General features: G+C 40.4%; 1 protein-coding gene across 4 annotated transcripts in view; it reads left to right on the forward strand.

Moving 5' to 3' along the window:
• The first annotated feature begins 697 nt into the window (after positions 1-697).
• The window catches only part of BDP1 (B double prime 1, subunit of RNA polymerase III transcription initiation factor IIIB), a 116,241-nt gene continuing 103,892 nt past the window's right edge, over positions 698-13,046 (forward strand). For all 4 annotated transcript variants that reach the window (XR_001824944.2, XM_017527595.2, XM_037738160.1 and 1 more), the window contains exons 1-6: positions 698-1,167; positions 3,671-3,947; positions 6,320-6,429; positions 8,971-9,030; positions 11,042-11,167; positions 12,634-12,767. Coding sequence is in view for 3 of the 4 variants with exons in the window: in XM_017527595.2 (XP_017383084.1) it covers positions 956-1,167; positions 3,671-3,947; positions 6,320-6,429; positions 8,971-9,030; positions 11,042-11,167; positions 12,634-12,767 (919 nt within the window). In the remaining variant the exon portion in view is untranslated. The remainder of the gene's footprint in view (positions 1,168-3,670; positions 3,948-6,319; positions 6,430-8,970; positions 9,031-11,041; positions 11,168-12,633; positions 12,768-13,046) is intronic.

Consider the following 13,046-nt stretch of genomic DNA (forward strand, 5'->3'; position numbering starts at 1 on the left):
AGCGTGGTGGCTCACGCCTGTAGTCCCAGCACTTTGGGAGGCCAAACCGGGTGGAGCGCTTGAGCCCAGGAGTTCAAGACTAGCGTCGGCAACATAATGAACCCTGTCTCTAATAAATATACAAAAAAAGAAAAAAAATTAGCCGGGTGTGGTGGTGCGCGCCTGTGGTCCCAGCTACTTAGGAGGCTGAGACGGAAGGATCGCTTGAGCCCTGTAGGTGGAGGCTGCAGTCAGCCAAGATTGCCCTACTGCACCACTCCAGCCTAGGCGACAGAGCGAGACCCTGTCTCAAAATAAAAAAACAAAAAAGTACACAAGGGCGTACAATACATGATCTTTCTACCACGACGTGTTTCCCAGAAACTCAATTCCTCTCCTAGGAAGTAACCATTATCAGTTTCTTCACACCAGCATTTCTAATCTGTCTACTCAATTCAGAATTTCTAAGCCCTTCGGGACCTCTAAAAACAAAATCGGCCAGCGATTTTAATAGTTCCAGTAAAGGTTTGAGCTGAAAAGTCGACTTTCTTCTTTTCAACCACTCCTAAGGAGTCCTAGAGAATAAAGAGCACAGGTCTCTGCATCTCAATTTCTGATCCGCAGATAACCCAGTCTCGGTAGCTTGGTAGTTACCATGGCTCCCAGTGCTATGCGTCTGACGTCATTCCGCGGCGCTGGCTGATGGCGCGATCAGTTCCGGCGCCCTGTGAGGGCGGGGGAGCTGGGAGGAGAGAGAAATTTGGCCGTCAGTGTGTGGCAGGGTCATGAAAAAGCGGCGGCGGCGGGAGAGAGGAGGAGGTGGCGGCGGGGCAGTGAAACTGCGGTAGCTGCCCGCTGGGCTGGTGGTGGGGCTTTGTGGGGAGGGCGTAGTTCCTAACCCCCTTTCCGGGCAGCCGCCGGGGCTCGGGGTTGTGAGCGGCCGTCAGGCTGCCTCCCCGGGCCCCCTGGCTCCGCCATGTTCCGCAGGGCACGCCTTAGCGTGAAGCCGAATGTCAGGCCTGGTGTGGGAGCCAGGGGCTCCGCCGCGCCCAATCCCCAGCGTGGGCAGGAGTCTCCCAGGCCGCCGGAGCCTGCCACGGACTCCTCTTCTAAGCCAGCGGAGCCCGAAGATGTGTCCGCCGTCCATTTCGATGGAGCGGAGCCCCAAGAAAAGGCTCCTAGGACCAGGTAAGAGCTTGCAGAGGCAAGAATTTTCATTTGCCCTGCCTCTCCGGGCCTGTCATCTGGAAGCTGAGCAATGAATTTTATCACAGGAGTCAGCTCTCGATTGCAGTATGAAACCATTCCAAACTGCGGTTTGGTTATCTGACCTGCAGAGTGTGGCTTGCGTGGATTTTGTCACGGTCTGTAGATTCTCCAAGAGGAGAAATCATGTCTTCGAGTGGTGGAGGGGACAATCGGGATATGGCAGTCCTGAAGTGAAGAATATCCACACTATTCATTTGAGAATTTAGTCACCATAGTTTTCATCCTTCTGGAGTGCTTTGCAGGGAAGTGTTTTTGTTTTTCAGTTTATAAAATATTTATTTTTAAAAGGAGAAGATAAGTATTGTTTTGGCTCTGCTGACTTATGTCAGTGAGTAAGAGTTCTAGTTACTTGATTGAAGTGTGCCCCTTTAACTATGGTGACCATGTTTCCCGAATAGAGAAGCATGGCTTTAGCGTCATGTATCATATTTGGATTCAGGACTCTTTTAGTCTAAAGGTAGACTTTTCTCAGGCAGCATTTACTCATCTGCAAAATGGGAATAATATTGCCTACTTTGAGCGTTTTGGTGGAGAGTGGAGATAACTCATGTAAACTATCTTACAGGGGATATGGCAGATTAGCTGCCCACAAAAGATTATTAGCTTTTTAAAAAGATGATGGAGTAAATTTAAGACATGTTAGGCTAAGATGGCCTCTCTTTCTGTATATATGAAGAAATCAGTAAACAACCCTAAATGACAATGAGATGGTACAAATTCTGTTTATGCTGTGGTAGGAAGGTGAAAAATTTTTTTATTTTTGTCACATCTTCCTCTATTGGCCTGTACTGGGGCTGAGTGTAGTGTGTAATGTTGATACCTCGGTGATGCTTAGTAATTTCCAAGTTTCTGACATGGATCTGTTTTAAAATTTTTACACCAGAATGGAGACACCAATACTAGTTGCTGTTAAATTAATAAAGTTCTAAGAGATTTCATTAATTAGGTATGGGTGCATGATGGTAGATAATTTAATAAATTGCTTAAATATTATAGTTTAGAGACATTTATGGTCAAGTATATTTAATTTTTTTTAAGAGTTGACATTTACATTTGGGGAATATAATTTATTTTTTCGTCATGTGGTTTTTTTTAGCCATTACTGACTCTGTGAAAGTGTTTTCTTTTTTGTTTTCCCATTTAAAAAAAATTTTTTTTTTCTTCAAGATGGAGTCTCACTCTGTTGCCCAGGCTTGAGTGCAGTGGTGCAATCTTGGCTTACTGCAACTTCCACCTTCCGGGTTTATGCAGTTCTCCTGCCTCAGCTTCCCAGTATCTGGGACTACAGGCATGCTCCATCATGCTGAGCTAATTTTTGTATTTTCAGTAGAGATGGGTTTCATCATGTTTGCCAGGCTGAACTCAGACTCCCAACCTCAAGTGATTTACCTGCCTCATCCCAGAGTGCTGGGATTACAGGCATGAGCCACTGTGCTCGGCCTTTTAAAATTTCTTTGTGGGTTTTTACTAGTTGTAAAAATCTATAGATATATATTCTATCATTATGCATTCAACATAATTGGGTAAAATGCAAATAATGCATGTATCACATTGTCATAATAGCTAAGATACAAATTTAAATAGAAGTCTTCCTGCAAAGGTTATTCTGTAAGTTAAGGCATTTTCTAATTTTTTACAAATAACTGTAAGATATGAAAAAAGCAGATTATTTTTAATTAGTGACTTATACCACCTCTTTTTTTGACTTAGTCACATTTACAGACCATTCCTGAAATATTTATATCTGAGGTGTACCATACCTAATATACAATTTGGGGTGACTGAGTACTTTTTTTGACTGAAGAGTTTCTTTTGATGGCTGTGTACGTAGAGTTGTACCTGACAAAAGATAAAATGATTTCTGCCTTAAAGGGAATTTGGTTTGACTATTGTAACTAAATGTTTTTCTTCAAATACTGCAATACAGGTATTTCAGAGGTTTGAAGTTTTGCATATTTGATTTGACTGACCTCAGGTTGATAAGTAAAATGCTGGTAGTTTAGACCGGTGTAAGATGTCAGAGTGAATTATAAATTTTTAATTTTATATATAAATTAATTATAAATTATTACTTTAAAAACTCTGTTACTTAGTAATACAAATTAGGCTGATTAAGGTTTGTTCTGTAAGTTGGTTACTTTTTGTTTTGAGGGAGCTAAACCTGTAATTATGTGCTCTAATGTGCTTAGGAACTTTTATGTTTGAAAAAGATTAAGAGTCTGTTAGAATTTGCATATATTTAAAAGATTTACTAAACAAATATTTTTTTGTAACCTGTCATAATTAACATAAATCTCAAGTTACTGATTTTTTTTTTAAATTATGAGATTACAGTTTTGGATTTTTAGCAGACTATGTTTTAAAACTAACATGTATAACAGCAGATTCATGGTGCCCTCTTTTTTCTTTCTAATTTCAACAGTACTGAAAAGACTGCTAGTGACAATGATGTTAAAGAATCCAGTAAATCTTCTTCTACTGTTTCACAGAGAAGAAAGCGAATATCAAGTACTTCTCCTCTGGTTAAGTCTAGCGTTAGTGTTTCTTCAGAATCCCATCCCTTATCTCCTGTTAATCAAGTAGCTCCACAGCCAATTGCCACTCCAACAAAAGAGAAACAGCCGTGCTCAGACAGATACCGAATATACAAAGCCCAGAAACTGAGGGAAATGTTAAAAGAAGAATTGAGAAAAGAGAAGGTAAGGGAGGAGAATCAGGATTTTGATGTTGCCTGCTGGATTTCTGTTTATGTTCGTAAGGAATCATTTGCTGGGTGCGGTGGCTCACGCCTGTAATCCCAGCACTTTGGGAGGCTGAGGTGGGTGGATCAGCTGAGGTCAGGAGTTCGAGACCAGCCTGACCAATATGGTGAAACCCCATCTTTTAAAATAAAATAAAATAAAATAAAATAAAAATTAGAAAAAAAAAAGGAATCATTTGAAAGAAAAACATCTGTGGCATTTTGAAGGGGGAACAAAACCACGTAACATGCCTTAGTCAGTACAAAATCCCCTCTTGTTAAGGGATGACTGATGTACCATGGACTTAAACTACATTGTCACTGAGTGTAATTTTTACATATTTTATTTATTTATGTTTTCACTGTTCTTGGTAGAGGCCTCAGATAAGTTTTATGTACATACACACAGATATACATACACAAACATATTTATAAAATAAGCCTTCAACCAGACTTTTCATAGAAAGATGTCCAAGTGACAAGTGATGTATTTATTTGAATTAAGACAAGTATAGGCTGGGCATGTTGGCTCACACCTGTAATCCCAGCACTTTGGGAGGCCGAGGCAGGTGGATCACTTGAGGTAAGGAGTTCAAGACCAGCCTGGCCAACATGGCAAAACCCAGTCTCTACTAAAAATACAAAAATTAGCTGGGCATGGTGGTGCACACTTGTAATCCTAGCTACTGGGGAGTTTGAGGCATGAGAATTGCTTGAACCTGGGAGGCAGAGGTTGCAGTGAGTCAAAATTGTGCCTCTGTACTCCAGCCTGGGTAATAGAGTGAAACTGTCTCTGGGGGAAAAAAAAAAGAAAAGACAAATATAGTTGAGAAAAATGAATTAATAATATTTTCTAAATTGACAAATATGGAAAATTACAAGGGGGAAAAATTTGTGGTATGCATATAGTAGAGTCCATGTTCTTTTCAGTCTTGAGGATTGATTTTTTTTCTAGAAGGGCAGGTAACAGTAGTAGAGCATGCCAGCCCTAGAGTTAAATACTTAAGGATTGAATCTCAGCTTCATTTCTTTTCCTCTTTTTTGAGACAGTGAAACTCTGTCACCCAGGCTGGAGTGCAATGGTGTGATCTCAGCCCACTGCAACCTCTGCCTCCTGGGTTCAAGTGATTCTCCCTGCCTCGGCCTCCTGAGTAGCTGGGATTACAGGCGCCGACCACCATGTCTGGCTAATTTTTGTATTTTTAGTAGAGACAGCATTTTGCCTTATTGGCCAGGCTGGTCTTGAACTCCTGACCTCTTCTACCTGCTTCGGCCTCCCAAAGTGCTGGGATTACAGGCGTGAGTCACTGTGCCTGCCGTAGCTTCATTTCTTTACTAGCTATGTGACCTTGGGTAATTTAATTTTAAAAAGGTTCTATGTTTTATAGAAAATGCTTATTTAATTTATTTTGGGGGATTAAGGATTAAACATTTGCTTCAAGAATTTTATAAAACATGGAATTTCAATTCACTACAGGGTTGAAAAAGAAAGCTGTGTAAGCACAAATTCTCAGTGAGGTATTAAGATGTTTAGTTAGAAGGCGTCAGTAAGCATTTTATACATTGAGCTTTATTAGTTTTATTCGTTTATTATTTATGTATTTAGTTTTGAGACAAGGTCTCACTATGTTGCCCAGGCTGGTAACTCCTGAGCTCAAGTGATCCTCCTGCTTTGGCCTCTCTAAGTGCTGGAATTATAGGCATGAGCCACCATGCCTGGTCACACTGAGCTTTTGTCTAGTCTTAGTCACTTTAATTGTTAAAAAGTAAATACTGGCTGGGTACGTGGTTCACCCTGTAATTGCAGTGCTTAAGGAGGCTGAGGTAGGAGGATCACTTGAGCCCAGGAATTTGAGACCAGCCTGGGCAACATAGGAGACTCCATCTCTACCCAAAAACACAAAAACAAAAGAACCCCCCCCACATTTCCTGAGAAGGATGTCTCTTAAAAAAAAAAAAAGAAAAAGAAAAAAAAAAAACAACCCACAAAATTAGCCAGTTGTTGTGGCAAGAATCTGTAGTTACTTGGGAGGCTGAGGTGGCAGGACCACTTGAGCTCAGGAGTTCCAGGATGCAGTGAGCTATGACTGCACCGCTGCACTCTTGCTTGGACAAGACGCCCTCTCAAAAATACATATATAAAACCTCAAAACTATTAAGGGTAATGTGCTACAACTTTTTAATATTCCATCTGCAAAATTACATAATTGGGGTAAGAATAATATTAAAGCACTTATAGTGAATGCAACAGTGGACTGTATATTTGCATATAGTACATCTGAAATTCTTTAGTATTTATAAAAGTGGATCTGTGTGTTTTTATATATACAGAAACAATGGAAAAACAAATATGCTGTAAATGAAAGCCAGAGGCCACTGGATCGTTCAAAAATGACTATGAGAGACTTCATATATTATCTACCAGATAATAATCCAATGACGTAAGTAAAATTTATTTCTGCTTTACTATCTCCTTTTTCTGTTTGGAGGTGGAGTCTCGCTCTGTCACCCAGACTGTACTCCATTACAGTGGCACAGTCTCGGGTCACTGCAATCCCTGCTTCCCAGGTTCAAGCGATTCTCCCGCCTCAGCTTCCCAAGTAGCTGGGATTACAGGTGCCATCCACCATGCCTGGCTAATTTTTGTATTTTTAGTAGAGATGGGGGTTTCACCATGTTGGCTAGTCAGGTTTCAACTCCTGACCTTAGGTGATCCACCCACTTTGGCCTTCCAAAGTGCTGAGATTACAGGCGTGAGCCATTGTGCCTGGCCTTTTACTTTCTTTGGGTATATAGTGATATAAATACCGTTTTTAGAGTACAGTTTTTTGTTTTCCAAAAGCATGTTGACAAAATTTAGAACATATATGATGTCCTTTTAAATAGAATTTTATAACAAAATTTGCAGGATTTCAAGTGACTACTTTCTAGAAATGGTAAATTATGCCCTTTATTTCTGGGATTAAAAATAAATTTCCTAGCTGGGCACAGTGGCTCATACCTGTAATCCCAGCACTTTAGGAGACCAAGGCAGGTGGGCTGCTTGAGTCCAGGAACTTGAGACTAGCTGGGGCAACATGGCGAATCCCTGTCTCTACAAAAAATACAAAAATTGGCCAGGCATGGTGGCATGTGACTTTGGTTCCAGCTGTTTGGGAGACTAAGGCAGGAAGACTGCCTGAGCCCTGGCGGTTGAGGCTGCAGTAAACCATGTTCATGCCACTGTACTCTAGTTTGGGTGACAGCGAGATCTTGTCTCAAAAAAAAAGTTTCCTTTCTTATGCTTCATTACATTAATTACTAAGGTGTAGTAAAACCAACTAAGCAACTTTTTTGTAATCAAGATTGCAATTTTGGCCAGGCGAGATAACTCATACCTGTAATCCCAGCGTTTTGGGAGGCCAAGAGGAGAGGATTGCTTGAGCCCAGGAATTTGAGACTAGCCTGGGCAATGTAGTGAGACCCCATCTCTACGAAAAAGTACAAAAATTAGCTGGGCGTTGTGGTGCACAGGAGGCTGAGGTGGGAGGATCACTTGAGCCTGGGAATTCAAGGTGGCAGTGAGCCAAGATTGCACCACAGCACTCCAGCCTGGGAGACAGCGAGACTCTGTCTCATTTAAAAAAAAAGTTTGAACGGATTGCAATTTCTGTTTCTAACATCTGTAACCTGGTGTAAAGGAGTGATTTAAGTTTTATGCCCTGCCTTCTAATAAACATTAGTAGTTTGATTAATAAATCATCCAAGAACAAAGCTTCTCTACTAAAAATACAAAAATTAGCTGGGCGTGGTGGCTGACACCTGTAATCCCAGCTACTTAGGAGGCTGAGGCAGGAGAATCGTTTGAACCTGGGAGGCGGAGGTTGCAGTGAGCCAAGATCGAGCCACTGCACTCCAGCCTGGTGATAGAACGAGACTCTGTCTCAAAAAAAAAAAAAAAAAAAAAGCCTGGGAGGTAGAAGGTTTATAATCTCGTTGTATTGTTGATGGTTTAGCAGGTAGGGGTGGGAATTAGGTCCAGTTCTTCACCATAGCCTTTTTTCAGATTCACTAGGTCTTTGGCCCTGTTGAAGAAAGGGCCAGAAACCTAGGTTTTGAGTTAACATCTGGGAGTTGGAGACAAGACACCTAGGTTGCTTCATGCTTCGGGACTGGGAGCCTCCTATTCTCTGCTGGGTGTGGTGGCTTATGTCTGTAATCCCAGCATTTGGGGAGGCTAAGGTGGGACAATAGCATGATCCCAGGAGTTTGAGACCAGTCTGAGCGATATGGTGAGATCTCATCTCTGCAGAAAATTAAAAGACAGGAATTAGCCTGGTGTAGTAGCACATACCTATAGTCCAACCTACTTGGGAGGCTGATTTGGGTGGTTTGCTTGAGCCCAAGCAGTAGAGGTTGCAGTGAGCTGAGATCACACCACTGCACGTCAGCCTGGGTGACACAGCAAGACACTGTTGTTGTATTTAAAAAAAAAAAAGTATTCCCTACTTAGGACCTAACAAATTAGCTGTACTTGATGACAAGCTTTTGACTGAAAAATTCATTGTTGGATTGCACTGTCATTAACAAAATGCTGTGGTATATCATTAAAAAATAGAAGTTAGAGGCCAGGTATGGTGGCTCACGCCTGTAATCTCAGTACTTTGAGAGGCCGAGGTGGGTGGATCATGAGGTCAGCAGTTCAAGACCACCCTGACCAAGATGGTGAAACCCTGTCTCTAATAAAAATATAAAAATTAGGCACAATAGCAGGTGCCTGTAATCGCAGCTACTGGGGAGGCTGAGGCAGGAGAATTGCTTGAACCCGGGGGACAGAGGTTGCAGTGAGCTGAGATCACGCCATTGCACTCCAGCCTGGGTGACAGAGTGAGACTGCATCTCAAAAAAAAAACAATTAAAATAATTTTCTTCTTGCCTACAGATAGAATCAAAAGGATATAAATTAATAATTTATTAAAGATATTGTTATTTATGTTCAATAGCTCTTCACTGGAACCAGAAAAGAAAACCGAAAAGCCGTTGACTTCAGTCCAGAAAAAAGAGTAAGTATTTATTTTATTTTTGAATATATTCTATTGCTACATTAAAAAAAAAATGGAATCAAATGGTGTTTCCTGTTATGGTTGGATTACATTTGATTGGGGTCGGGCACAGTGGTTCACACCTGTAATCTCAGCACTTTGGGAAGTCAAGATGGGAGGATTGCCCGAAGTCAGGAGTTAAGACCAGCCTGAGCATCATAGTGACATTTTGTCTCTACAAAAAATGTTAAGATTAGCTGCACATGGTGGCATGTACTTATAATGCCCTGCCTTTTAATAAAAACAGTAGTAGTTATTCAGGAGGCTGAGGTGGGAGGATCGCTTCAGCCCACATATTCAAGGCTGTAGTGAACTATGATCATGCTGGTGCATTCCAGCCTGGGTGACAGAGCAAGAGCTTGTCTCTTAAAAAAAATTACATTTGGGATGGGCGCAGTGGCTCACACCTGTAATCCAAGCACTTTGGGAGGCTGAAGCGGGTGGATCACGAGGTCAGGAGTTCAAGACCAATCTGACCAACGTGGAGAAACCCCGTCTCTACTAAAAATATAACATTAGCCAGGTGTGGTGGCAAATGCTTGTAATCTCAGCTACTGGGAAGGCTGAGGCAAGAGAATCGCTTGAACCCAGGCGGCAGAGGTTGCAGTGAGCCAAGATTGTGCCATTGCTCTCTAGCCTGGACAACAAGAGCAAAACTCCGTTTCAAAAAACAAAAACAAAAAAAATTACATTAGGTTGGACTTCTGTTTTTGTAATTTTAAAAATTCAATTTAATTTTTGAGACAGGGTGTTGCTGTGTCACGCAGGCTGGAGTGCAGTGGTGTGAACACAGCTTGCTGCAGCCCTGACCTCCTGGGCTCAAGTGATCCTCCTGCCTCAGCCTCCTGAGTAGCTGGTAGTACAGGTGTGTGCCACCACGCTTGGCTAAACTTTTTAATTTTTGAAGAGTTTTTTTCCATAAAGTTTTACTATGTTGCCCAGGCTGGTGGTCTTGAACTTAAGCTCAAGTAATCCTCCTGCCGCAGGCTCCAAATGTGCTAGGATTACAGGCGTGAGCTGCTGCATCTGGCTATTTTCCTTAAGGCTCAAATAAGTATGAAAATACCTTGAAGGATTGTACTGAAATGTTGTCAAATAATGTAGAAACTAATTATTTATAATTATTAATATATTATAAATAATATAATCATTATTATTATTTTACAGATAGGGTCTTGGACAGTCTCCCAGGCTGGGGTGCAGTGCTGTGATTAAAATCTTAGCCTCAAGAGATACTCCTGCCTCAGCCTCTGAGAAGCTGGGACTGCAGGCATATATCACCGTGTTGGGCTAATTTTTAAATTTTTTTGTAGAGGTAGGGTCTTGCTATGTTGCCCAGGCTGATCTCAATTCCTGGCCTCAAGTGAACTTCCTGCCTTGGCCTCCAAAAGTGCTAGGATTACAGGCATGAACCACCATGCCCTGCCTGTTTCTCTTTATTTTATTTTATTTTATTTTTGAGGCGGAGTTTCGCTCTTGTTACCCAGGCTGGAGTGCAATGGCGCGATCTCGGCTCACCGCAACCTCCGCCTCCTGGGTTCAGGCAATTCTCCTGCCTCAGCCTCCTGAGTAGCTGGGATTACAGGCACGTGCCACCATGCCCAGCTAATTTTTTTTTGTAGTTTTAGTAGAGACGGGGTTTCACCGTGTTGACCAGGATGGTTTCGATCTCTTGACCTCGTGATCCACCCGCCTCGGCCTCCCAAGGTGCTGGGATTACAGGTGTGAGCCATCGCGCCCGGCCCTCTCTTTATTTTAAAAGAGATTAATGACTTTTTACTAAGTGCCTCCAGATAAAACTTGAGAAAATCCTATAGTTGTGTCCTTAACAACACATACTGTTTTCATTTAGATTATAGGGAAAGTTGGAAATAGCTAGAATGTTGAGTTTGTAATCATTTATTTAAATTTTATACTATTCAAGAAATACTTCTCCTGCCTATATGAATTAACTTATCTTTATATTTGGTAGGCAAGAAGGTAAGAGAACTCCTAATGCTGAAGATAATGAAATGGAAGAAGAGACAGATGATGGAGCATTACTGGTTCCTCGAGTAAAAGTGGCAGAAGATGGTTCTATTATTTTGGATGAAGAAAGGTATTTTAAAAAGAGAATGTGAGATTGTGCTTTCATGAGAACAAACATGCTTTGTCCAGTGAGAGAGATCCTCTTTCTATATTGGCCTTTGTCACTTAGACCTTGATGTTTATATTTGCATAATGAATATTACAAATAGAAAAATGTGTGAGATTAATTTATAAATTTTTGTAATTTTTTTCTCTCCCCTCCCACCCAATTTTAGTAATTTTTATAACTTTATTTTATATGAGAAGATGACCTGTCATCTATTAACCTAACACCGTTGTTTTGTCATCTTTGCTGGTCATTGAGTCAAGCTATTGAACTAATCTTATGCTGTCTTCCACTGAGGATAAATTTCTAAGATTGGTACAGTCTTGAAGTCAGTATTCAAGTTCTCATATTATTAAGAGCATATCCTGATGTGTGGTAATAACTCATGAATATGCAATAAAATGTGGGTTTAACATATTTTGTGATTTTTGTTACGGTGAGGTTTAATTCATTTTCTGGTTTAATTTCTCAGTTATAACATTAAATTTCTCACATTGTGCATTGTGGAATTTGGAATTTGGTTGTCTTTTTTAAGGTTTTTTTTTTTTTTGGAGTCTCACTCTGTCTCCAGGCTGAAGTGCAGTGGCATGATCTGGGCTCACTGCAACCTCCGCCCCCTGGGTTCAAGTGATTCCGCTGCCTCAGCCTTACTACTAACTGGGATTACAGGTGCACAACACCACGCCCGGCTCATTTTTGTATTTTTAGTAGAGACAAGATTTTACCATGTTGGCCAGGATAGTCTCGATCTCCTGATCTCGTGATCTGCCTGCCTCGGGCTCCCAAAGTGCTGGGCTTTCAGGTGTGAGCCATCGTGCCCGGCTAGGGTATTTTTTTTTTTTTAAAGATGATAAATTAGTAAGTAAATAAATAGAGCGTTGGAAGGCCTTTTGAGAGTTTAGTTAGTGAAAAATAATTTTACAACATTTACGTTCTATAATTAAGCATTAATACTGCTAATAATAGTTGTTTTTGTGGGCTGTCTTCCATTAGTTTGTGATGTTGATTTTACTGGTCATTAAATAGCTAAAAGCATATTTAACTGCTTTGTCTGCAGGAATGTAAGACATAAAGTGCTTCTGTTTTTCAAAATTTCCATTGAGTCCAGCACAGTAATACATACTGAATATGAAAGACGTGTGGAAGTCAATAATACTTTTTTGTAATAGGTAGCCCAAAGATATTTTTTAAATATTATGTTGCTGTTATGGATTTTGAAAATGAGTTGGCATTTCTTTCTGCCCTCTTGGAATCACGTTTAAAAGTAAAACTTAGTAGGTGCTTGGAAAATACCTGTATTTCACATAAATATTGTGCTTTTGATATGATTGCCATGCTAAACTTCAAAGTATAATTATTTAAATCTCATTTACTATTTGTTTCCTTACTCGTTTTTAGTATAGATCTGTTTAAAAATGTGTTTATTTCAGTTTAACTGTAGAAGTTTTAAGAACAAAAGGCCCTTGTGTTGTTGAAGAAAATGACCCCATATTTGAGCGTGGTTCTACAACTACATACTCCAGCTTTAGGAAAAACTATTACTCTAAACCATGGTCAAATAAAGGTAACTAATTTTCATTTAAAAGTGTGTAAATTATTTATTTGAAATGAAGTGACAGTTTTTGAATTAAATCAGGTATCCCCTAAGTAAACAAAATGCAAACTACCATTTTATTCCAGCTAATTTTATTAACACTTATATCTTTTTTTTTTTTTAATTTTTAAAAAATTTAAAAAATAATACAATAAAAATTTTTTTTTTTTTTGAGACGGAGTTTCGCTCTTGTTACCCAGGCTGGAGTGCAATGGCGCGATCTCGGCTCACCGCAACCTCCGCCTCCTG

This window comes from Cebus imitator, unplaced genomic scaffold, assembly GCF_001604975.1.
Source record: "Cebus imitator isolate Cc_AM_T3 unplaced genomic scaffold, Cebus_imitator-1.0 Scaffold50, whole genome shotgun sequence".
Classification (NCBI taxonomy): Eukaryota; Metazoa; Chordata; class Mammalia; order Primates; family Cebidae; genus Cebus; species Cebus imitator.